The sequence below is a fragment of the Sceloporus undulatus genome, chromosome 5, assembly GCF_019175285.1.
Source record: "Sceloporus undulatus isolate JIND9_A2432 ecotype Alabama chromosome 5, SceUnd_v1.1, whole genome shotgun sequence".
NCBI lineage: Eukaryota > Metazoa > Chordata > Lepidosauria > Squamata > Phrynosomatidae > Sceloporus > Sceloporus undulatus.
The window spans coordinates 160089995-160117668 of NC_056526.1; the positions used below are offsets into that span (position 1 = coordinate 160089995).

At 40.0% G+C, this 27674-nt stretch overlaps 1 protein-coding gene across 3 annotated transcripts in view; it reads left to right on the forward strand.

The window, feature by feature from the left end:
* Positions 1-23446: 23446 nt before the first annotated feature.
* PRDM5 (PR/SET domain 5) overlaps positions 23447-27674 on the forward strand; it is a 106500-nt gene continuing 102272 nt past the window's right edge. For all 3 annotated transcript variants that reach the window (XM_042466454.1, XM_042466455.1, XM_042466456.1), the window contains exons 1-2: positions 23447-23755; positions 26539-26622. In XM_042466454.1, coding sequence (XP_042322388.1) covers positions 23663-23755; positions 26539-26622 — 177 coding nt within the window. In that variant the 5' untranslated portion in view covers positions 23447-23662. The remainder of the gene's footprint in view (positions 23756-26538; positions 26623-27674) is intronic.

The window sequence follows — 27674 nt, forward strand, 5'->3', positions numbered from 1 at the left end:
AAAAACAACTACAGACTGCCTAAATGTCCCCCATCGGGAAAAGAACAGTCAGATAATTGCTTTAAACAAAAGAGATTTTTTAAAAAATGTTAATTCTAAGTATCTCACTAAACTACCAATTCTGGGATTCTATAGGATCAGGCCATTATAACTAAATTCCAGAATTGTGTGGATCCATTTAGACTGAATACATATTTAAGAACATGTAATAGAAATAAATATCCAGTATTTTCCTTTTTATCCCTTCTTCCATCAGCCTTTCTCTCTTTTTTCCTCATGGAGCAAAGAACTATCATATTGTTCTTAGGGTAGTGCCATGTACATTCATGACATAAAAAATACATGGGTCCTGTATTGGTAGGAAAATGAAAACAGAAACAAATAAACAAATAATAGTAGCAAAAGATAACAGTTTGATGGGTGATTTTATAGTAACATTGATTTAGTGTTTTTTCAGTGCAAGAATACTGATCCACATTTGAACAAAGGAACAATATGGTATACTTTTAGATTTACAGTACTTTTATAATACACAGTTTATTTTGAGAGCAGTTTACTTCTGTTTACTTGTTCCTTCAAGCTGTTTTGTTCTCTGCTCTCCAGTGCAAATACCACCAGCAGACGTTTTTGGCTAATTCTAGTTATAGGCTGTATTTCTGCAAAATAGCCTTACTAATTTTTTCCAGTAGTCTGCCGTTTATAGTTGTTATTGGGGGAAAGCCTTTCATTACTCTTTCTTGGCTGCAATAGAAATTTTACAGGACATTTAATAGCTCAGGACAAAAGCAAATGTCTTCTTCAGTTACCAAGTGGTACAACTTGGAAACAATTCCTCCTACTCCACAAAGTCATCTTTAAAGTGGTTTATAAACATTCAGCGGCAGTCCAGTTCTTGATGGAAATTCATGCTTTGCATGAAATAATAAACTACGTTGGGCCCAGATTGTCACTCCACATTTCATGTTGGCATCAACTGTCCACTGTCACACTTATGGACACATCTGGCCCCGAGTTTACGTAAGCAATTTGTGCTGAGATCTATGATTCAAGCAAAAAGAAAAAAAAGGTTACTTTTATTCAACAACTCTGTATTAATACCAAACAATTCTGGAAGACAAATGACTGTGGCTCTCCAATGCATGGAATAGGATTTCACAGGATGAACTGATGTAAGAGAAACTGAAATGAATTTAATAAAGTGTAGAAGTTGATAAAGCACCACTGTTATCCAGAAAAGACCAAACATCTCAATGTCTTATAAAATGGCAATAAGCCTTGATGTGATGGAAAGAAAGTAAGTATAATTCTAGAACCTTTGGTCTTCCAGATGTTTTGATGTTCAAGTCACAGATGCCTCTGGCAGCTTGGTCAACTGTAAAGGATTATGAGAGTTGCAGTTTAAAATAAGCCACATTTTCCTGATCCCCAAAACTAATATGACACTACAAATGGCACCTTGGTAGTCATTCCTTAACATGCAGAATACTAACATAAAGAATCCCATACCATCTAATATTTCACAGATTAAAACCTGGGAATGTGTGGCCAAGCAATATCAGAGTGTGGTCAAGATATGGCAAATGTTATAAATGATAAAAAACAAACAAGCTAGGAGAGGCTGCAAAAGTTTGCTTTTGCCTTACCACACTGGGAAGGGCAAAATTCTGCCTCCTTCTCTCTGCCCTCTGCCTTCTCTCCTGCTGAGTTAGCTGAATACAACATTTGCCCTTCAAACTTAGTTTGTGACAACTGAAGTAAGTTAAGAACAAAAAGGAAAAATGGGAAGAGGAGACAGATACAGGTACATTTTTAAAACAGCTCGGAAAGTGGGACAGCAAAGGATCAATCAGGGCTGTTCTTGCCAAAATGTGACATTTGAAGGATATTGTTTTCTGTCCCCATCTGTCTCCATTTTACTTGTGGGCTTTTATTTCCCATACTATTTCTTTTGCTACTACCTCATAGCAGTGGTAATTTCTTCTTTGTTCCAGTCCCAAAACTTATATTTATACTATTAAAAATCTGCATGTATTTATACTCCTAGCTATATGGGCATAAACTTAGTTTTCATATGGCTGTCTTCTGGGACATGTTTTATATGTTCTTGCTATAGGTCAAAAAGTGTGTTAGTCAGTCTCTTTCCTTTCAGCCCTTTTCCTGTGTAATAAAATTTTCTCTGCTTTTCAGAAGGTAGAAATGGGCAATTAAGATAACAACAGAATGAACATCTATACAATCTGTTTCTATCTTTCTTCTGCTGCACTGCAGTGAGTCTGAGGAGATATTATTTCTGCATCAGTTCTGCTTACTTCACATAGTTTCTGTTTAATTATCCATTCTATGTTAAATTCTCTAGTTCAAGAGCCATATTTCTAAAAATGGGAGTATTTTCATGCATGAGAAAAAAAGAGAAATCAAGTGTAATTTATCTCTTTTTTTAATTCAAATGTTTCTTTAGCCTTCCTACCTCTATTTAATGCTTGATCCATCTCTCAGTGTACAAACTCTCACACTTTAAAAGGGCTTGAGCTACTGATGAAGGAGCATGAAAGTTCATGGCCTGAATTTTTCTTTAATTTTTTTTATCTAACAGATATTAAAAAGCCCTCAAGCAGGTCTGATCATCTTAAGCATTAATACTCATCACCACAATCACAGACACCTTTTCCCTCAGGAAAGGAGAGAATACAATCCCTTTGCAATTTATATATCCAACAATGACCTGAGTTTACCATCCCCTCAGGATATTGTAAATATATGCATGCAAACCTATGCTATTTAGCTGAGTTAGAGCAAGAGGAGTGTGAGAAACAGTGTGGTGTTTTTAATGTAATAAATAAATCTGTTGTGCTATATTTAACTTAATATAAACATTTGTTTTTGTTTTTAATATACTTTTGGCCTCCAGAAATGCTGTCTGTCTGAGAACTTGGATTCAGACAAGGTGTTTTTAGTGGCAGCATTGCATATAAAGGAGTTATATCCATTGAAGACTAAAGTTGCATAACTCCTCATCGGTACCTAGAAGGCATTTAGATAGTCCCCAAAGTGGGTGTCACTGGGGTAGGGATAGGGAAATCCCTCACCCGTGAGCACCATGGAAGTCTTCACTTGGCTGCTAGATTCAGTTGGTGAATTAAAGGATAGGCACCCTACATTTGGCCACAATCCTCCCAGTTGGCGGCATTGATGGGATTGTTGAAGAATAAACCCCACAGTTAGTTGAATGAAGACTGGAAAACCCACACATTTAGTGATCACAACAGTGGGATAAACGGTGGAACTTTCATATAAAGGTAGAAACCACACAGAAGAAGTGGGACTTTCCAGACATTTCTCTGATCTTGATTGCTCACCTTGAAGCATGGAAAAGCCATGTGAGGTGGCTTTAGGGCTTTGCACTAAGTCAGGTAGAACACTTTAGGCACTGCAAAAAGAGGAAGGAAATATCAACTCTCGCAATACCCTAGAACCATATCTGCTTTCATAAGGAACACATATGCATGAAAATATCTCCACCTCATTTCTGGCCACAGAGCAAAAATGTTTAAACTTTCAGGAAGTGATAACAGAGAGCTAGAGGAGGACACAAACTTCTCCACTGATTGGAAGAAACACTACAGTAGAAGCATTCTTTCCTACAATGGATTATGTTGTCTGATTCAGGGGTGTAGCTGTGTGGAGGGGTGGGGCATTTCACCTCCAATGAGAATTCTGCTTCAATAAAATTTTGCTTCACTCCCCAAATTTCTAGCCTTGCAGAGTGATATATCTATTTGCTGTGTTCACATTCCCTTGAGAACTTTCCATTCTCCTTTTCTCTGGATGCCTAAACTGTATTTCTAAATGCTCAACTGAAGTTTTATTTTGCTGAAATGATAGAAATGTGGGAATTTAAGTAAAATTTAAATTGTGAAAGAAGGATTTGGATAGCTGCATCCCTGGCTTTACTACAAGACTCACTCATCTTTCCCCCCATTTTTAAAAAGATAGTGTTAAAAATGTACAACTTCAGGTGGTTGAGGCTTTCAGATGACCATCTCAACAACTTTCAGCACAATCTTGTCAAGGGACAAAAACATTAACTGGTTCAATAAAATTCCTAGACTGCTTATCCTAAAATGATGTCTAGCGGTAAAAGAACACTGGACTCAAGACTGCAAAACAGGAAACAGTATGAAATATAAAGAAGTAGGAAAACTGTGCATAAAGAAGTGGGCCTTGAGGAGTATCTAAAATTCATAGCTAGGGTTTAGGTGCATACATTCTAAAATACAGGTGATACAGCGGATAGGTAACATGTACAGTTTTCCCTCCCCTGAACCCACTGTTGCTTTTATTTTGATTGTGACTTCTTAAAAGTGTTCTAGTTAACTTTCTGAAAAGAAACATGTCTCTCAAAACCATGTTTTTCTGCACGTGAAATAACTAAAGTTCCCTTCAAAGAGGCCACAACCAGCTGTCTATGACCTTATTAAAATCATGTAACAGTTCATGTGTGCGTGCATTATACGTGTGTTCTTTATTAGTACACAGATTAAACTGACAAAACAGCTTGTGCTTTGTGGAGTTTGAAATGCACAAACAATACTTCAAATGTTTCCCATTTCTCAAACATCTTTTCATGGAATCTATCCTATGTTGCACTTCACGATATCACACAGCAGCACGCCATGAGCAAGACAACTCCTTAGCCATGAGCACTGCATATGGCAGGAGCTCAATAGGAGTACTGCCTGCTAAGCCATTTAAAGCCAGCTAAGGAATTTATCATCTATTAATAAAAACACAAAGCCAGCAATGGGTTAAATGGATTACTCGGCTGACAGGCTGACACTTCACTTCATTTGGCACTGGGAAGGTTAAATTCTGAGTTTCCATAAATCAAAGCATGGGCAGTGATTTCCATAAAGGTCTCAACAAACATGATATAGTTGCTGTGAAACTTGCCAAACCAGGCTTTTGCTTTGGGGTAGATTTTGAACACGGCATCTTGAGTGTTTTTGCTCAAGCTATATGCCATATGTCTGTGTGAGCTATTAACAGTCGGGAAAAAGCCAACTGCTTTTATAGTTAATTCTCTGCATGCACCTGGATGTAACACTTGTACTAATAGGAGAAATGAAATATTAACAATTCTAGCAGACAGTCGTATTTGGCACAATAACATTTCCCCTTGCAAAGGGGAATCTCCAGGATTTTTCCAATGCAACAGTCCACATTCTGTCCTTAAGAAACATTGTAACTAGGGCGTGCCTCTTGTGTTTGGATCTCACAACACAGTTTGCTTCACCATGGGATTTCATTTTTTTTTTAAGGACCTTAAGCTGTATCTATAGCAATTCATTTGGCTAAATCCTTAGCCCCTCTTTTCTATCCCCCACTAAAATGGAAGCTGAGCCAATGGTAGGCAGACTCTGGAGTGTAGCTGGAAGGGCATTGAACTCTTAAATAAGAATTCTTCCCCTTCGCCCTTTCCTAAGTTTCTAGCATTGGAAAGGGTGAGATACTCTTCTTCACACTTAGAACTCCTTATTTATGCTGTGACTGCATTTTCCTGGGAAGTTTGTCTGCTCCTTTCTGGATAGCTCCATCGTATTTATAAATGGTCAAGGGAGATTTTAAGTTACTACAATGGTAGAAATTTAGGTACCTTGGGGCAATATCATGAAGGGCAGGATTCTTATCTTATCCCACACACACATAGTTTCATTCCTGGGCAAACTTCAGGCCTGCAGGATGTCTATGATCTTTCTTCTACTACAACTAAGATCTACTATGACAGCCAAGTACAAAATAGTAGAACAACTAGTGGACCACACTCATAGAATTAAATTACAAGGCATCTCTGAATAGATATTCAACTGAAGAAATTGGTTATTGTTCTACAACTGAGTTCTTGGCCCTGTTGAATAAACATCAACCTCTAGTTCTCTCTCAAGGTTAGTTAATGTCACCTGACTTAATTTTCTTTAAAGAAAAAAAAAAGAGGTATTTTTAAGGCCCAAACAGACAGGCCAAAATAAAGCTGCTTTGGGTCACTTTGGAGGTATGCTCTTTAAATGACACAAGCATCTTAAGAGGCCAGAAGCTGTGCCAAATCTGTGTACCTGTCCTTAGGACTAGAGCATGGCTTTGGCACGGCTTCCGGCTTCTTAGGACGCATGCATCATTTAAACAGCATATCTCCAAAGTGACCCAAAGCTGCTTTATTTTGGCCTGTCTGTTCGGGCCCTTAATTGTTGCTGTTATTAAACACCAGGGAGCCAGGAACTCAAGTAGCAGAAAATTCTCCAAAGATGTATGAGTAGATTCTGATTTACTTTTTTCTCACACCCAGTCTAAATAACATAATTGCTTGTGTGCACAATAAAGCTGGATCTCTAATAGGCTGCATGGGAGCAGCCATGGGATAGGTTATTTCCCCCTCTGAAAAATGCAAATCACATGATCCTATAGGATGGAACCATGACAGTTAAAGTGGAATCATAGTGCTGTAAACTGTAAAGTGTGAAGGGGCCCCCCCCCCCCCCCGTTGTTACATTGCAAGCCCCACCATATGGTCTGGAATGATGGAAAGTGTAGAACAACACTTGGGAAAGGCTGTACTAAAATGACATGAATTATACATTGATGGTAATAGCAACTACCACCGTATACTGTCATGATTATAACAAAAAGTTAAGAGTATTACTTAACGCCTTGTGGTTTGGGCGCTGAACTATGACTCTGGAGACCAGGATTCAATTCCCAGCTCAGCTATGAAACCCACTGGGAGACATTGGGCAAATCATATGCTCTCAGTGTCAGGGAAAGGCAACAGCAAGCCTCCTCTGAACAAAACATGCCAAGAAAACCCCATGATAGGTTCACCTTAGGGTCACCATAAGTCAGAAACAACTTTAATTCTTTAATAATTAACATTCCATTTAATGTATTTTAAACTGAAGTTTTATAGGCATTGTTATGTATTATCAGCATTTTATTATTATTAACCATCTTGAGCACTATTTTTATTAGAAACAAAGAATATTGATTTATAATAAATAATTAAATATTTGCACACCATGATTGTGAGAACTTTACAGCAGGAGTGGGAAACCTTTGGCTTTTCACGCTACAAAATTATAACACAGTTATTCCACTTCAGTTGTCATTATCCCATCCCATGGGATCATAGGGTTTGCGGTTTAAGGGAGGGCATGTAGAATTCTCTTTAATGCCTCCCCAAACTATAACCCCAGGATTTCACCATGACATGAATAGAATATACTTTATTACGGTCGAAGACCAGCATAAAAGAAACAAAAAACATTAAAACAGTAAGGTTAAAACAATGCATTAATATTAATACATTAGTATTACATTAAAAAGCAATGCATTAAAATCATGCAAACTAAGTTAAATTAGAATCATAGTGCTATAACTGTGCAATGTGAAAAGGTCCCAGATGTTTTAGATTTTGACTGTAATCTGAAAAGATTTTGGGTTAGGGATAAATATTCCATATCCTTTTTACAGACTCTGATGGAAAGCAAGTGTGAATCATATTTCATGTTTTTGCTCTGAAGGAATATTTACACACATTTTATTTTATTTTAAAGGCAACTCACTTTGGTCAGTAGAACAAAGAACTCTCCTATAATTTTTGAGTGAGTACATCGTTTAACAAACAAACAAACCTTAATAGTATTGCTTCCAGCAAAAGGGAAATATGACTCCACAATTCATTTTAATCTGAGTTTGATTTAACCAATCAACTCACAGTTTGAGCAAAATTTTGCCATGAGTTTGAAATAATATGGTAATCAGAATGTGGAACAAATATTCACACTGTGTAAACAGAACACAAAATTTATAATAAAATATGATGAGTTTAATGTTGGTACACATTTTAAAACAAATGTTAAAAAGAAAAAAAATGTTGTTCATCAATCAGAATGCCCAAATTATTTCCTTTCTGGAATTAAGGGAGTTGTCACAAGGGATTGTAAAACTCGTTTTTGAGCTTCTAAATCTGTAAACAAATTGAGAAACATCATTGATCAGAGACTTTCAGCTTCAAAACAGCTTCCTCCAGTTTTATGTAGACCATTAATAATCTTCAAAATAATGCTTTCCAGATTAAAAGTAATTGTGAAAGCAGTTGAAAAGTTTCAAGCCACTGACAATATAATATTGTTCATTTATGGCAGTACTCTCATATTAGCTGGTTCTGAAATTTCTCTCATGATATTTAGTGGATGTAAAGATAGCATTCATAGCACCTGGAAGTCAATACCAATACTAATGGGATTTCTTTCAAAATCAACAGGCAATGCATGCAGTATAAACCTACTTAAAGACTAGTATGCCTTCTCTGTTCAGGTTTTTTATTAATGGTAATCTCATAAAAAGATGAGAGAACCCTTTATGAACTTACTATTAATTTTAATAATGCTGCTTGTCTTAACTAAGATGAATAGCAACTCCAGAATATTGACAAATATTAATTGTAATAAGTGTCAGTTCAAAAGAGGTAGTTATGACTGAATATTACACATTAGAATTCATCTTGAACGAAGGTATTTTTCCACTTTTTTTAAATGTGACATTTCTAAAACCTGTTAACCATGCTGGCTGAGGCATTCTGGGAGTTATAGTCCATATATATATATCCAGATTCCAAAAATGCTTTTGTCAGCCTTCAGTCACACTTGATTTTATGGGTGCAACAGCAGCAACAGCTCATCAGATTAAGTGACAAATATTGACATTTCTTTCTTCATTTTGATTATATATAGTTTGATTATATATATGTATATATAGTTGTGCAATTGAAAATAAACAAGCAATCTGGTTCTAAATTCCCTTGAGGTAAACAGTGACACATGTAATAGCTTGTTAAATTCTCCCTAACAAAGCAATTGTATTATTTATTGGTGGCAAGGGGAAAGATTTTTAGAGTGACAGCCTAAATGGAAATGTTAATTAATGCCAAAAAGAGCTACTTTCATGTAACAAATGCTACTCCTTTTAAAATTTCATTGTAAAAAAAAAAAAGACCATTTCCAGCGAATCAAAGTATATTCAAGGATGAGTAACATATGTTTCCAAAATCACCAGAACTGTAGACAAAGCAAATAACATGATAGGTCCAGAGGAAAAAAATAATTACAACACACGTCTCTCTGGGGTGAAGGATGGAGGGTTTAATATGTCAAAAGGGCCGCTTAATTGTTTAAGCAAGTAGATCATGCCTTTGATTTCTTGTAAAGAATTTAAAGTTCACATTCAGTAGTACATCTGTTTTGTATTGAACAGGGTTGAATGTAATTTGTTCTGGGTATTCTGCTTCCAACTATCCTGGGCCCTATCAACACATGCTAAGATTGAAAGAAATTAACAGATACACAGTTTTAATTTTAAGGTGTGTGGGGTAGTCCAGAAGAAACTGGCCTCACCTTCTCTAATTTTTGCAGAAATTTTCATATCTTTTTGAAATATTTAATTCTCATATGTCTTCATCCTTCTTATGATTGCTTTAATATAGGAGTGAGAAAGATGAGGCCTTCCAGATGTTGCTAGATTGTAGTTCCCAACACTCCCTATCATCGGATATGCTGGCTAGGGCTGCTGGGAATTATAGTCCAACAACATATAGGCGGGTTACAAACCGCCAGGTTGTGGTGGTCTCCCGCCACCGCCGCTTGCAGCGTCCGGGAGCTGCAGCTGCCACACCGCGGGGCTCCCGGACGCTCCGAGGAAGGAGCGCGGAAATCACACTCCTTCCTGGGCCCCAGAAGTGGCGCTGCAAAGAGCAAGGCGCGCTTTCACGGCGTCACTTCCGCCATGACACGTCTGGACGCTATGCGTCCAAGGTGTCAAAATGGCAGCGGCCGTGTGGAACAGCCGCCGCCATTTTGTGTGCGCGGAGCACGTACTAGGGTTAGGGGGGTGCGGAAGCACCGCCCCTTCCTAACCCTAGCATGCGCTCCGTGCGTACTTTCTGGTGGTTTGTAACTCTCCATAGACAGCAACATGATTCCTACTCCTGCAGTTTAAATATCTTGAGGAATCAAACCTGTCAAGCCTGCCATCTCATGAGAGGTGGACAAATGGGATAGGTGCATGCAATCCTATGTAGGCTCTGTGGAGAGATTATAACATTTTGTCCATCCAGATGTTTGGGATATTCCACTTTCAGAAATCCCAGCTAGTATGGCTAATGGCAAGAGAAAAATTAAGGTGCATTTGAAGACCTCTGGTGTGCCATAAACCCACAACCCTAATTCATGGCAAGGCTCACAATTTTTCTCATTATTCGTAAGAAAGGGTGTCTTGACATATCATGACAGCATCTGGAACAAATGGTCAACCCTCATGAGATTTCTGCCTCTCTGTCTGTCTTTTTGCTTCTAGTGACTTTTTTTGGTGAAAAAAATGTTCATTATTTTAGGACATGCTTTCTGAACACAAAACCGCATTTTTTGTGCAAAACAGTATTTTATGGAAACAATTTTTTTGGTTTAAAAATGCCTTGAATGTTAAAAAAAAGGGAGAGAGGGAGGCATGGAAGATGCAGATACTCTTGTCAAACTTGGCAACAGAAAGTACACATTTGAATTTTTTAATTCTTGTATACCCGATAAAATAATGGAAGTTGTATAGTTTTCTGTGGGTTTTCTAGGCTATGTGGCTGCATTCTGGAAGAGTTTATTCCTGACATTTCACCTGCATATATGGCTGGCATCTTCAGAGGGTGGTGGCATGGAAGTATGTGGGGTGTATATATACTTTTGTTTTTATTGTGCTCCTGTTTTGTCCCAGGCGATGACTGGAGTTCTTGTGTAGGTATCTGTCCATGTGTGTAGGTTCTCGGTATATCGTGTGGCCCAATCGTTGGTTCACTTTGCAGATGCCCAAGACATCCAAGAATAGTAATGTTCCTTCCTTTTCTTTTTCCACCATGAATTGGATGTTCAGGTGGATATTCTTCAGATGGTTCAAAAACACGATCAGATCTTCTCTGTGGCAAATGGTGAAAGTGTCATCCACATATCAGAACCATGTTGTGGGTTTTTTTTGGGGGGGGGGTGCTGTTTTCAGGGCTTGCTTTTCAAAGTGTTCCATGTAAAAGTTTGCTATCATGGGACTCAGAAGGATTCCCATGGCTATCCCATGTATTTGCTCATAGAATCCATTGTCCCACTGAAAGTGGCTTATGGTGAGGCAATGTTCAAACAGGGCTGTGATGTCTTTTGGGGAAAGAATTTTGTTGGATGAATGCCATAGTGTCTATTATGAGACTTTGGTGAACAGGGAGACCATATCAAAGCTGATTAATTTGTCTCCAGATTTGAGTTCGAGGTTGTTGATTTTTTCTATGAAGTGAGCTGAGTCCTTGATGTAGTGGAGGGTTTGCCCTATATGGATTTGTAATTGTATGTGGCCAGAAACATGATCAGGTCATACTGGCCTGGGGGATCCAAAGCAAGTTTTACACCCACAGGTGTACCCTGAAAACCAACTCTTGTTGGGCAATCCTATCTGCCACTACAGAGAGCTCTGACATTGGAGCTTTCAAAGCTTCAAAAGCCTTTTTGGTGCAAGCCCAGCACAGAAGATGAGAAGCATATGTGGATTTCTTTTCACTCTCCCTCTTGGTGTTTTAATTTTTTAAAAGTATTTTCTTCCTCTTGCACACACTGTCAGTTGGTGTAACTATTTCCTGCAACTCCCCAAATGATGGCAAGATGTCTTAAGAGGCTTTGGATCTGTTGTTTTGCATCTTTTCCCCTCTTCTAATATTTGAGTTCTCATATTGGGGTGGTAGAGAGTGCAGCAATGTCTAGGGAGTTGAAAGGGAAGAATCTAAGATCAAATCTTCTTCATGAAAGGCAGACCTCCCAAGAAAGATTATGTCCCCTAGGATGTCCTTCTCATGTATCTCTGATGGCAGAATGAAGAAACAAGGATATCAGTATTTCCAATACCCCACCCTAGAAAATCTCACCTGAAGCTACAGAACTGGGAACCTATGATTATGATTATGATTATTATTATTATTATTATTATTATTATTATTAGTATTAACCTTTATTTATGAAGCGCTGTAAATTTACACAGCGCTGTACATGCAATCTTTTTAGTTAGACGGTTCCCTGCCCTCGGGCTTACAATCTAAAAAGACATGACACAGAAGGAGAAGGGAGTGGTGGAGGGAAAGGGTAAGAGGTCCAGCAGTTCCTCTCTACCTCCAAGGCCTGGACCAAGGCAGATGGACTGGAGGGAGGGCTTGGCTTCATAATGGATGGTTAATCATTTTCCAGGGAAAATACATACTCTCAAGTAGGATAATGCATATACAGTACATAGCAATACAGGAAATGGTTTAATAAACAGGCACCAAAATAACATCAAATGGTAAGCGACAATTATGCAATGCCTGGGAAGGCTTCTCTGAACAGGATGGTTTTCAACTCCGTTTTGAAGCTGGTTAAAGAAGTGATGGCTCTTGCTTGTGGGGGAAGAAGGTTCTAGGAGTGAGGGGCAGCAAGTGAAAAGGGGTGAATCCGGGATGGGGCAGAGGAAATCCTGGGCTGAGACAGTAGACCTTGACTACCAGAACGGAGGGCCCTGGTGGGAAGGTGAGGAGAAAGAAGGTCTGATAAGTAAGGAGGGGCCAGCCCATGGAGGTCCTTAAACGTGGACAGCAGGAGCTTATACTGAATGCGGAAAGGGAGGGGGAGCCAGTGAAGGGATACCAACATCTTGTTTCATGCTTAGTGGTGATTAAGGCTCTACTTAATACAGAACATACTAAAGTGGATTGTTGGAATATAAATTGGGAACAGCAACAATAGATTTGGGTCACTTGCCAACTTAACTGCCATTTATTGAATCTTGCTACTCAGTCTGCTTGCTGAATGTTACTCTGAGATGGCAGATTCATGGTTCCACATGGACAGATGCCACTACATGGTTCTCCTGGCACCACTCCAGCTGAACACAACCATTTGCCTGTGTTCCCAAGGTTCCTTCTTTTTCTGCCATGCAGTACCAATCCTGTCACCTTCCTCCTAAGTTTGAATCACATGCATAGACTGACTACTGAGGTTGCAACAAAAGGTACAGAGATAGAATCACTGAGCAAAAATGGATGGACAAAGCTGAGAGAAGGATAAAGGGATTAAGCTCCAAAGCTAACTGATGCCTTGAGTGATCAGAGATCCATTTTATGACTGACTACATCATCTTAGTGAAGACTTTCTTAAGCATCTGTCCTGTCTACCAGCCAAAGGATTTGAATTGTATTGACTGACATTGCTTTGCCTTACCAAAAGCAGCAAAAGTGTCGGCCCAGGAAATTCCTTGGTAATTTCTGAAATTTACACACAATATATTCTGTATAAAACTCCTGTCTCTGTGCAAAAATAGTGGGCTTCTCCAGATGGAGTGTCTGTATTGTGAAGATCTACTGTTTGTTGTTCTTGGCTTTTTAAGAAAACATATGTAAATCAAATTTCTGTTGTCCAGAACTATTTTCTGGCAATTCCTGGCAGGAGCTGCAATGTTTTACTCTCACTCTTCAGTGGAACAAAAAAGTCTCTTCTCCTGTATTTTATCCGACCCCCCCCCCCCCCCCACCGCTCAGAGTTGTAGTGCAACATTGATTCAGTGAAATGGTATTTTGCACAATTACACTACAACTTTAAAAAGAAAAGAAAAGATAAAAGAAAAGAAGATCATCTAAGCAAGCCCTGACTCCAGGTTGTTGTTACTGTTTATACCCTTCAGAACTGTCATAGTGCAGATTCTAGAAATTATTACAAATAGCTCTGCAAAAGAATAGAGTAAACGAACATGGAAGTAACAGCAACTGAATAAACCCAAGAATTCATGCTTCTTTTGATTAGTTTGGAAAAGCCCAGCTTCTTTCTCCCTTTGTGAAACAAAGCATACACACACACACACACATGCACATACACAAACAGCAACCACAACAAGAACACAAAGAACCCATGCAATGTTACTTTGTTGTGTGCTCTCAAGTCATTTCCAACTTATAGTTACCCACATCCCTAAACTCAACACACAAGGATTACTTTCACATTCACTGGGCCACTTACATAGAGAATAACCAGGAACACTCCATAATATTAAATGCTGTCACACATGCTGGCAATAAGGTAATGCTGACATGAATACTATTGAGATTCCATTTTTCTCATTTTTAGAAAAAAAAATAGTTGGAAAAGGATTATCTATGTTTGCCTTTCCTTGCCAAAGCAAATATAATTTATCCAGATAGATTCAGTTTAGTATAAAGAAAAACACATTTAGAAAGTTAAAACTGGAAAATCTACTACAAAGTTTGGAAGTAACTGGTTATGTATAACTTGTAATTAATTCCTTTCCCTCTAAGTGAATGCATTACCAATTTACATTATGACTGACGTAATAAGTGACTTGCTTTTGTCTACTAATTTTATTTGCTTCTCACTTTTACTCCAAAACTCATGGCCTGTTCCATCATCTTGATGTAATTCTCCTCAGCATGAGCTTCTGTTGAGTTTCCCTTTCTTGCTCCATACACATATTTTTCTTTTTCCGTTTTCTTTTTTCCTCATTTCAGTTCACTGCATTTTAAACTTCTGAAAACCCTTCATTACTACTATTTCTCACTTTGCAATTACCTTTTGACTGTTGTAGCTGAAACTTCAACTCTTCCCCCTCCCGCATTGTTGTTGTTATATTTATTTATTATCATAAGCATGATTGTCCACATGTTATGAGGATGGGAATATGCTTGAAAAGAATGCCCACTTTATAGATTAGAAACCAATACTTTCGGACTAATGCAAGCATGTATTCTCCTGGTGTGCTATTCTCATGATATGAATGTAAAGTGGTTCTACAGAATGATTTTTTGTTGTTTTTAATGGGATAATTCCATAATAGGGACCTTCTCAGAGAAGTGTTCTCACTAAATGGAGCAAGCTTGTTTTCTGCTGCTCCGGAAACTAGGATATGGAGCAATAGATTCAAACTACAGGAAAAGAGATTCCATCTCAACATTAGGAAGAACATCCTGACAGTAGGAGCTGTGTAACAGTGGAACACACTCCCTTGGAGTGTGGAGGAGTCTTCTTCTTTGGAGGTTTTTAAGCAGAGCATGTATGGCTATCTGTCGGAAGTGGTTTAACATTTTAAACCCCAACTACTTTAGTTACTGTAAGAAAATGGTAATGTATTGCTACTCTTTAACTGTGCAACTGTAAAACTAACGATGGGAGAGAGGCTGAGTGAATTGTAACTACACCAATTAATTATTTTTAAAAGTAATTTCCCAAGCTCTGGTCTAGCTGTTACTCCTTCTACTGTGCTAATTGACAACAGAGCTGTGTTGTTGCTTTATACTGCAGTCTCTGAAGTTGAAGACACATGCAAATTTGTATTTATTGAGTTGGCAACCTGTTTATAATTATTGATGTGCACTGTTCCTTTTTCTTTTTAATGGATGACAATTCTAGTATTTTGAGGCTGACATGTGTGGCGCTATTTCTTGGAATAGGACCTTTAAGAAAAAACACATCCTGAGACTCTGCCTTCCCTTCATGTCAGGTTTTATTAGTTGTTCCCATTTTCATCTGGCCAGCTACATTTTGCTTTGTACATTGGAGGAAAACTGCAGTTATTGTATATACTGTCAAAGAGCACAAATCAGGCATAAGGACAGCCCGGCTGGACTCAAGTCCATAGACTGACATCTTTGGACAGTGGGTACAACAGAATATATATTATAGTACAGTTGCAACTAGATTCCTTTGGCAAAAGCTCACAAGAAGAACCAGAGTGCAACAGTGCAGCATTATGTTCCTTCCGACATGGCCATCTAGTAAGGACATGAACCAGATTTATAAAATTGTATGAGAATTTTTTTGCATGACAATTTTGCAGATAGAGTGCATTGAGATGAAGTTATCTTCTTGTCCTGTAATATTAAAAACATGCAACAATACAGGAGTTGGGAATCTTACTCTTCCCCCCCCTTACCCCTTTCCTTTCCTTTCCTTTTTTTTTTGGGGGGGGGGACTATGTTTCTCAGAATTGCTCAGGCATCATGGCCACGACATGGGAGTTTTAGTTCAAAAACGCAATTAGCTGCCACAAGAAGTAATGATGGCCACCAACCTGAAGGACTTGAAGAGAAAATTAGACAAATTAGTAGATGATAAAAGTTGCTATTATTAGTGATACTATGCCACCTGTCAGTTCAAAAGCAACTTGTCTCTGAAAGACTAATTGCTAGGAAAGAGCTTTCCTTTCATACTCAGTTTCCACCAGTGCCAATCCAGAGAGAAAAAGTGTTTGGACTGCTACTTTTAAAAATAATAGTAAGTTCAAGCAAGTCCATTGTGGAATAAATGGAAAGTGCACTTTGGAACAGATCCTGCTTGAGACTCCTGTGCAGGACAGATTATTGCATGTAAACTGAGAGAATCTACTCTGCAGCAGGAAGTAAACTTTCAACAGTATGTCATAAAGATCCTTATATGGTGGTTGTTATTGGAAGAACAGGGATGTTATAAGCACAGATGAGCCTCCTTGCTTATGTCTTTGGAGTGCTAGACATGACGTTATGGTTATCTTGCCTCTCTTTGGGGAACAATATGGAGATTTCTCAAGTCTGAACTTCACATATTTGGTCTTCACAGATCCTTAGTTGTCTCTCCTCTTTGTATTGTGATTGTGAAATCTTTAGCTCACTAGGTTTTTTGATTACAAATTAGCATATTTATGTATTTATTCATTTAGAGCATTTATTCTCTGCTTTTTAGCCAGAAGAACTCTCAGAGTGGCTTACAAGTTGTTAACTTGACAGGTTTAGAATCTAAAAAGACAAGAAACAAAAGGAAAAGGGAACAGCAGTGCAGAAGGGGACTGAGTCCAGCAACTGCCAGCTGCTCTTCTTTCCCTCAGAGGTCAGAGCAATGGCAGTTTAATATGGAGAGCAGGCCTTTCTTCAGCTGCTGGAATCAAGACATGGTGGTCCTGTGCCTGGCTGCTCTTCAAAGGTCAGATCAATGGGAGCTGGTATGGACTATTTTGTCATTGATCATACTGGTTGAGGATTATAGAAGCTCAAAATATCTGGAGAGTCAATGGTTCTCCACCTCTGCTTCAAAGGAGTATATACTTACTCATCTGGGAGTAAGCCCTACTGAACTGAATGGGAGCTCAGATCAGCAATTGTACTGTAATACATTATTATTAATAAATGAAAAAGATCAGATGTATGAACCAAGAATTAAACATTATAACATGTAGGAGAAAACTCAGTGTCCTCTTTTAATTACCATTCTTAAAAGAGTGTGCTGTTTTAATTACCATTCTTTCAACTTGTCTGGCCACAGTGTCTAGAGCTGCAGCTGGAAGAAATGTATAATTTCTTCTAATGGCACATTAATGCTGAATTAAACCCCCTTTTTGCATAAGTCTCAGAAAAGATGACTTGGGGATTTCCAAATGTTCTTTTATAATATTAAGCTAAATTATTAGAGTGACCCTTTCAAATACATTGGCTATGAGCCAATGGTCTTTTATGTTTTCCACATAAAAGAGTTTCTCAGTTTTGAAACAAATCAGCAGCCAGTTGAAAGGCAACCAAATAAATAACACACACACATCAGAAAACCAAATCCTAATGTATGCTATACATCAGATATAATTTGGTTTCCAAAAAAGTATAGACATCAGGATTATATAGGAATTTTACACATTGTTTTCTGTGGGAATTGCACCATTTATTTCTGCACATTTTTTGTAGAATGTTGTGCAACTTGGTGTCATGGCTGAAGCACATAACAAATAGAATCACACTGGTTACTTTCTACCTGAAGTAATGTTTTATATACAAGGTGAGAAGAAGGGAAAAATGAGCAAAATTCTACCCATTTGGATAAACCTTAAAGGATTTGCATTTTAAGGCCAAATTGTGTGCCCCTTTTTCTTATCTTTGACTTGAAAAGGAGTTACAAGGATCTTTGAACCCTTGGTTCATCTGGAACTGTGTCAACATGACAGTAAAAACAATGAAGTAATTACACCCCTTGGCTTATTTGAAAGGGTAGCCACGTCAGGGAGGGCATTTAGAACAAAGCAGAAGCCAAAATAACAAATCCAGAGAGTGAACTGTTAATTAAAGTTAGACAATGTAAGCACACCACTTTAAATACAGATTTTTAAATACTGCAGGTTTCTTCAAGACATCCACACAGCTCTCATATTCTCCAGATGCATTGTTTTTCTTTCAGGGTTTTTATAATCAGATTTAAACAAATACATCTCTCCACTGGGGAAAGAACACTCTTTGGCCAGCTCCAATCTGCACTTTGATAAACTGTGTACAGACTAAAGCAATAATACATGCACTCTGGATTGAATTCCCTTCCTAAATTAATCTGTTTAATAGAGTGAGTTCACTTTCAGGTCCCTCTGTCATTCACAAAACTGCTAGTGTATAATGTACAATATTAGCAAAATAACCAAAAGTGATTTACAGCTTTGTGTTCAAACTGGGACTAGGTATAATATTATTCAAAGGGTAATGTTCCAACAGGGGATACTTTGTCTTTAATGATGTATTTAGTTTTACAACGTAGAGAAGTATTTGGCAGGAACGTTTTCTCTAGGTCTTCTCCTGTGTCTTCTGAAGCCACTGAATCCCGGGGATTATATGCAATGCCTTCTGGAAAATGGAAGATTAAGAATTCAGGATTTTAGTAACCAAAAAGCAATAATTATGTAGCTTTACTACTACTATTGCAACCACAAATACCATACTAATTCCACCCTTCAATAGCCAATCACGATTTCCAGGGAAGCTTACGAAAAGAAAGCAAAACATAAATATTACAGGAAAAAAATAAGACACTAAAAGAACATGCAGAGTCAGGGAGAGGGAACATATGGCCTTCCAGATATTGTTGGAAGGCAGTTTTCATTTCCCCTTGCAATTCACTATGCTGGCTAAGGCATATGGGAGCTGCATGCCAAAAACATTTGGAGAGCCATACATTTCCCCTTTATGCTGTAAGGAAACACACATGGGGTTATGCAATTGTTGGCAATGCCTTAGAATAATAGAATCACAGAGTTGGAAGAGACCACAAGGGCCATCCAGGCCAACCCTCTGCCATGCAGGAACTCACAATCAAAGCACTCTTGACAGATGACCATCCAGTCTATGTTTAAAACCCTCCAAAGAAGGAGACTCCGTGACTTTCTGAGGCAGCATGTTCCACTGTCCAACAACCCTTACTGTCAGGAAATTCTTTCTAATTTTTACGTGGAACCTCTTTTCTTGTCTGAGATAAGAGAATTAGGCAAACAAGGGGAAAAAATAATGTGCTCCTGCCATCTCCCTCTTGCTCATCTTCTGTGTGCCACAGCAATGGGGTTAAGCCCAGGATGCTGCCAAAGAGAAAGTGTGAGTAGATATCTCTGCTCACTTGCTTGCTGTCATCTTCTGATCAGTTTAACATAGGTTGGCCACAGACCTACCTCATCCTCTCACTCACTCACTCTCACTCCTATCACTGTCCCATTCAAAAATCAGAGTGCATATGAATGAGTGAGAGGATGAGGTAGGTCTTGGACCCAATCGTTCTCATTCAGTGAGAAATAGCAATTACCATAACTGCCAGCTTGCCCTCTCTTGCTGAGTGCTAGGCAATTCTGGGCTAGGTGACTGGCAGCTCTCAGTGGATGTGCTCTGATCTTTATTCTAAACTTTAAAGGAGCCATCCAAGGTGCTGAACCTATTTGAGGGTGCTACTTTGAATAGGTCCTTTAATATTAAGACTGAAACCTGGATACATCAGCTGGGGATACGAAAGACACCACTTTTGCTCACCGCTATGGAACATAGTGAATAACAGTCGAAGCATGCAGGATTGCAGAGAGCTGCACTGTGGGGTATAAAGATTCTTCACAGCAGACCCCACCCCCAGGTGCCATTAGTGGAGTGTTGGGATGCAGCCCATAGGTCACACCCTAAGGGGAGGTGACACCACTGCTCCCCAAACATTTGCCTTTGGGCAGAAAGCTGCCTACATCCCTTTAAAATGCAGGAGCTCAATGGAAGAGATAGTATGAGTGGGGTGAGGCTCAGTGGGTGAAGAAAGGGGAGGCCTCAGTTTTAAAAAATTGAAAATTATTTTTTATGCACACACACACCATGTGGTTGCAAGTTCAATACTAGCTAGGGCTCAAACTCGACTCAGGCTTGCATCCTTCTGAGGTCGCTAAAATGAGTACCCAGCTTGTTGGGGGCAATTAGCTTACAGTTCTAAACCGCTTAGAGACTGCTTAGTTCAGAATGAAGTGGTATATAAATGAAGCTGCTATGCTAACTGCCTGCAGTCACATATCTGTTGGGAGTGCTTTGATTGTGAGTTCCTGCATGGCGGGGAGTTGTGGTCCCTTGTGGTCTCTTCCAACTCTACACTTCAATGATATATATATTTTTTAAAAACATAACATCTTACTAAACTTTCATTTTAACCACATGAAACTATGTACATCTAACTACATTTAGTCTGTGTGTATGCTATTGCAATTTCAATGCATAATTTTATGTTTTGCTAATTGTTTATATCACAACCAATGTCATTAAATTCAGTGATATATGGGAATTATGAGTGATGAGTAACATGTGTCCAAAAAACATACCTAAAGATTCTGTACCATGGCACAGTGGTTTTAGTGTTGGAGTGACTCTGGAGACCAGGGTTCAATTCCCAGATTGGCCATGAAACCCACTGGGTGTCTTTGGGCCAGTCACATGCTCTTAGCCTCAGAGGATGGCAAGGGCAAACTGCCTCTGAACAAATCGTGCCAGGAAAACCCCATGATAGGTTCACCTTAGGGTCACCATACATTGGAAATGACTTGAAGGCACACAACAAATGTAATAAAATGCAGCATAAATAATGTCACTGTGAATAAACTATATGAAATGAATTGATATTTATATGAGTGTTTTTAGATTTTATTTTGCAATGTGCTGCATTTTTCTTGAATGTGTGATGCTTTGTCCTCCTTTGAGGATATGACATCTGGTCACCCTGATGTGTGTGCGTGTGAGGTATGACACCATGAGTTACTGCACTGGGTGATGCCAATCCAAGTGATCTACTGGTTCCCCCCTATCTTGTTTTGGGTCATATGCACCCCTGTTTAGCTGAATGGACTATAACTTAGGGATCTGTCTGCAGGCCCAATGAGAACCAGTGTGGTGTCGTGGTTTGAGTGTTGGACTACAACTTTGACGACCAGGGTTTGATTCCCTACTCAGCCATGGAAACTCACTGGGTGACCTTGGGCCAGTTATACTCTCTCAGCCTCAAAGGATAGCAATGGCAAACCTCCTCTGAACAAATCATGCCAAGAAAATCTCATGATAGGTTTGCCCTTAGCTCACTGTAAGTTAGAAATGACTTAAAGGATCACAACAAGAGCAACAACAAGACGATAAGGCAAGGGCAAACCTCCTCTGAACAACTTGCCAAGAATACCCCTTGACAGGTTCATCTCAGGGTTGCTATAATCTGGAAATGACTTGAAGGTACACAACAACAAACATAATGAAACACAGTTCAGTGGTCCCTCCATATTCACTGAGGTTATGGGTGAAGGATCCTTGTGAATGTGGAAAAACCACAAATAAAATAACACTATTATTTCTACCTTTCCTTTCTAGGAATCTCCAGGTCCCCCAGTGCAACTTTATGGCCAGCATCTGTCAGAAGTCAGTCATAGAATCATGCTGGACTAATACTTAGAGAAGTGTTTTCCCTAGGAACTTCTAGGTTTTCCAGCACAACTTCAGACTGCGTTGCACTGGAGGAGCTAGTGATAGAGAGTCAACTCAACAAATGTGGAGGGCCAAGGAAGAGGAAGAGACGATAATTAAGACCCCCTCTCTAAGTATGTTGCTATATGAATTGATGTTTGCAGATTTTAAGGAACTAATAGGGATATATAATTCAGTATTATATATCCCTATAATTGCATTATTTTAATGATGTAATCCCACTTCAATCCTTGAAAGAGGTGGGTCATATTATTATTATTATTATTATTATTATTAATAATAATAATAATAATAATAATATGTGATATAGCTTTAAATAAATCACATGAAACAAAATGTATAGCTTTGATAATGTTTTTAGCTTGTTGTTAATTGCACTCGAGTCGATCTCAACCCATGGTGACCCTGCTGATGAGACATCTCCAAGACTTCCTGTCCTCCACTACTCTGCTTAGGTCCTGCAAATTCATACCCATAGCTTCCTTAATAGAGCCCATCCATCTGGCATGTGGCCTTCCTCTCTTCCTATTTCCTTCCACCTTTGCTAGCATTATTGTGTTTTTCTAATGTGTCCTCTCTTCTCAAGATGTCTCCAAAACATGACAGCCTCAGTTTTTTCATCTTGGTTCCCAGGGCGATCTGCTCTGGGACCCATTTGTTGGTCTTGTTGGCTGTCCATGGATCCTCAGCACTCTTCTCCAGCACCACGTCCCAAAGATTTTCTTCCTATCTTCTTCCTTAACTGTCCAGCTCTCACATCCAAACATGGTAATGGGGACTACAATTGTATGATTCTAACTTTTGTGCTGAGTTGCACAAGAGCCTTTTAGGATCTTTTCTAGTTCTTTCACAGCTGTCTTCCCCTTTCTGAACCTTCTTCTGATTTCCTGGCTCCAGTCCCTTGTTTCTGTGATCCCAGGGATGGGAATTCTTTTACTATTTCGATTTCCTCATTTTCTAGGTTGAATTTGTGTAGATTCTCTGTGGTCATTTATTATTATTATTATTATTATTATTATTATTATTACTATTTTAGCTTTTATTCAATAAATAATCAATGATAAATAAAACTTTCATTTCTATCCCGCCTCCCTGTCCATGACAATCGAGGCGGCTTACAGATTAAAAGTACCTACAACCCCCCACGTCCCAACAGTCCCCACCCTCCCTTCAAACATCAAATTAAACAATTAACTATTAGAAACACACATGAAGAATAAACATAAGCATCAACAAACATAAACAGAGGAAAGTGCAGCCCCCAGAGCTCCCCGGCCTGGAGCCCGGGCCCTTCCAGAGCGGCCTGAAAGGGGGATGGCTGCCTTCTGGGGGGAAGGAAGGAAGGAGGCATCATCGGCAGGGCTGAGCCTGAGCCTGGGCTGCTTTGCTTCCTCCCCCAAAGCTCGCCTGCCTTCAACTCCAGAGAGCCTTTGCCTCCTCCTCACGCGCTTCTTTTTGGCAAACTTTCCTCCAATGGGAGCCTGGCCTTGGCGGAACTGGGGCCAAGAAGAAGAAGAAGAAGCCCCTCTGCCCAGCAGCAGCAGCCTCTCTGGGAAGTCAATGGGGGGCCTGAGGGGGGCAGCAGCAGCAGCAGGAGGAGGAGGAGGAGGAGGAGAGGGGGGAGCACGAAGAAGAAGAAGGAGGGAGGCGGCTCCACTTTGACCCAACTGGGGCTGCTTTCTTTCTTTCTTTCTTTCTTTCTTTCTTTCTTTCTTTCTTTCTTTCTTTCTTTCGGGCTTAGCTTCCCCCCAGGAAGAGGGGGAGGCCTAAGCCCCCCTTCCTCCCCCTCCCAGGGCAGGCATGCTGGGCATGTACGTCCCGGACAGGTTTGCCCTGAAGTCCTCCCACATTCAGGACGGCATGGGGCTCTTTACGGCCCGGCGAGTGAAAAAGGTGGGTGAGGCTTGCTTTCCAGGAGCCCCTGGAGAACGGGGGGGAGGGGAGGGAGGGGAGTGTGGGGTGCCCTGCTGCTGCTGCTGCCCACTGGGTCTGGGGCGAGGGGCAGCTGGCTCCCTCCCTCCTCGGCTTCAGTCCCTCTGCTCCATTTCTCCCCTCCAGCTGGCGTTGTGAGAGAGAGAGAGAGAGAGAGAGAGAGAGAAAGCCTGCTGCCACGTCGGAAGGGAGGCCCCCTCCCCTCTGGCCAGCCCTCTCCCTCCAGTCCCAGCCCCCTTCCCAACCTCGGCCTCTCTCCCTTTTTGTGGGTCCCTCCTTAGTCCTTGCTCACTTTGGTGTCAACTTCTAGTCATCACTTGGAGAGAGAAAAGTTAGGAGGCGCCTCTTCCAGGTTAAAGAAGAATTCTTGGTTTCTTTGTGCCCTCTCTCTCTTTCTCTCGCCCCCAGTTTCTGATTCCTCATTTATGAAAGACTTGGAGTACAGTCCTCCCTCCCTCTTCGGGGCCTGGAGAGTCAGGTTTCGATTATTCATGAGGTCAAGGCTGCTAAGGTGGACCTTCCTCCTCTGTTTCCCTGCCTGATCTCTCCAGGGGCAGCCCAGGCAGAGACCAAGAGTTGCCCTGCCTCCCCCCACAAGACCCTTCTTCCAACAAACCCTCTCTTTGGGTTTCCCATGGAAAGGATGGGGAGGCATAGGGCCAAGGCACCTCTTGCCACCTCCTTCCCATCTTCTCCTTGGGTTTCCCATGGAAAGGATGGGGAGGCAAGGCACCTCTTGCCTTCTGCTTCCCCATCCTCTCCTTGCGTTTCCCAGGCAAAGTTGGGCAGGAGAAGGCTCTGGCGTGGCCAAGGCACCTCTTGCCTTCTCCCATCTCAGCCATGGACACCTATTAGCTGAACTTGGGTAAGTCACACTCTCTCAGAGAATGGCAAAGGCAAATCCCTTCTGAAGCAACTTGCAAGAAAACCACATGGGTCACCATAAGTTGGAGGCAACTTGAAGGCACACAACAACAGTTAATTGGAGCCAGTGTGGCATAGTGGTTTGAACATTGGATTACAACTCTGGAAACCAGAGTTTGAATCCTCATTTGGCCATGAAAACCCATTGGGTGACCTTGGCCAAGTCCCACAGTCTCAGACTCAGAAAAACCCTGTGCAGAAAACAACTTGAAAGCATGCAAAGACAACAACTGTTAATGACTTAATTCATACATTTTGAGGCAATGGTGTGTGAGGGATGCAGAGCAGCAACTGAAACCTTGAAAATCAAAACCCATTTTTCAGGAAAGACGGGTTTGCCTTGGGGCAGGAATTCCACCTGTGTCATGCAAATCCAAGACATGCATCTCATGCAAAATATGCAGCTGGTGTCTTTCAGCTGTTAAACTTCCACAGCAAGAAAAAGTAATAAAGAAAAGAACATAATGATAGACACTGCAAGCCTCCAGTTATTGGTGATGGCATTATGCTGGTTTTGGGAAAGCAGTATACAGTTGAAAATGGTGGTTACAATCAGAACCTCTTTTGTGCTTCACATGTATTTAATCCTGGCGTATACAGCAGCACAATGTTTTTGATGTGGAGTACATTAGGTTAGCTGCTGTTTGAAAACAATGTTAAGTGCTGCATTACTATATCTCTGGTTTGTTATAATATATACTGGTAGTTTAGCCTTTCCCACATTGGTTTCCTCCAATTGGTTTGGGCTACAACTACAGCTAGAGCACAGTTTAGAGTGATGGGAGTTGTAATCCAATTAATACACAACACATCAGACTGGTGTAATCATACATGCTGGCATTCTGTTAGTGCTATATACATGTATAAGTCACACGTCTGTGGGGTGAATAATTTGACATTGATGCAACAGATGCATTCTGCTGACATCTACAGATGTGGAGCTGCACATATAACAATGTTGCACATTGCAGTTGCTCATTGCATAGAAACCAGTAATTGACACATGCTGCACAGTGTTCCTGTTCCACATGGGGGTTGCTTAGTACTGGCATAGAATATCTACATACAGATATTAATGGTATGCTGAGGGGTTTTGGAATGCAATCATCATTTGACTGTGATAGATAGATATGAATATAATAGATATGTGGAACAAACTATTTGAGACATAAGGAAAACTGCCAATGTTGTTTTTGTATGTGTTATCATTAATTATTAGTCTCTGGGCAAGGTACAATGTGTTGGTGATTACCTTTAAAGCGCTACATGGCTTGGGTCCAGAATACTTAAGGGAACGCCTTCTTCCATACTGTTCATCCTGCACATTAAAGTCCTCTGGGAAGAATTTACTTCAGCATAAAAAATCTAGACTAACTTCACTCACCCAGAGGGCCTTTTCTACCGCTGCTCCAAAGTTGTGGAATGACCTGCTGGAGGAGATCCGCCATATTTCTGCCCAGACTTAAGATGGATCTCTTCCTGAAGGCCTTTCCAATCTAGCTTCCCCTCCCGAATATGAATATCAATGATTGTCATTGGCACTTCTTTGTGTCTGCTCAGTTTCTCCTCAATGGTTAGCTAATTGTATTTTAATGTTTTTATATTGTGATTATTTTATCATTGTTGTTTTTGAACTGGGCTGGGAATGGTGTGTGAGGGATGGTGATAAATTTTGAGATAATTTTGAATTTTATTGCAATTTTGATGTATTTTTTTACTGTTGTAACCTGCCCTGATTCTGTGTGATTGGATGGGCTATAAATAAATCTATTATTATTATTATTATTATTATTATTATTATTATTATTATTATTATTTAGGGTGAAAAATTTGGGCCATTTGCAGGAGAGAAGAGAATGCCCCAGGAGCTGGATGAAGACATAGACTGCAGGCTGATGTGGGAGGTGAGACTGGAGTATGAGCCATTGTATGTAGCATGTTATCTAGAGCATTGGGCCCAAACAGACAGGCCAAAATAAAGCTGCTTTGGGTCACTTTGGAGGTATGCTGTTTAAATGATGCATGTGTCCTAAGAGGCCGGAAGCTGTGCTAAAGCCACACTCCTAAGGACTGGAGTGCAGCTTTGGTGCAGCTTCTGGCCTCTTAAGATGTGTGTGTCATTTAAACAGCACACCTCCAAAGTAACCTGAAGCAGCTTTATTTTGGCCTGTCTGTTAGGGCCCATTGTTTTTCATTAGCTTGCATTTTGGGTTTGAAAATGGGGCCAAGGGCAGATCATAACCTACACTGACCCAAACCTCCACAGCCTGCGCACGCGTGCACACACACACACACATGAGGTTTTTAAATTTGACAAAATGTCCACATTCTGGTGCCTGGTTCTTTAAAAAAAAAAAAAGGAGGGGGGAAGCACACTTCTGATACCCCAATGAGTGCTGGAAACGTCACTTATGACGATCGCGGAACTGAAATTTGATTGACAGCAGGTGCCTTCATTTTAAACCCGGTTTCTCCAAGAGGGCATTCGGGTTAAAATACGCCTGAATGGTAGTCAGCACTTGCTTCCGGAGGGATTTGGGGAGGGAGAAACCGAAGCTTCCCAGTTCCTTCCAGCACAAAAGTGCCAGTGAGAATGGGGCCATAGTGTGAGTCAGTGTGATTCTTTCCCACATGAGTTGAAGATAGACTTGCTACAGGTTGTTGTAGCAAAACAGCTGATCTCATTTTTCAGCTGGTATTTTGTACTTGGCCTTATTTAGTATTATGTAAATGTTTCTAGTTGCTCTGTTGATGTTTTTTGACAATGGTTTTATTGCTATAGATGTGCTATGCACCACCTTGGTGTTTTTAATAATTATAAAAATAATTATAGGGCTGCCGTGCAGGAAATTTTGTTTTACAGTAACAGAAATTGGTATAAGGATTCAGGATTTAGTATTTTAAAACCCAGCTTCTACTTTTTCAAAAAGGATGTTTTAATTAAGGCATGTTTTAA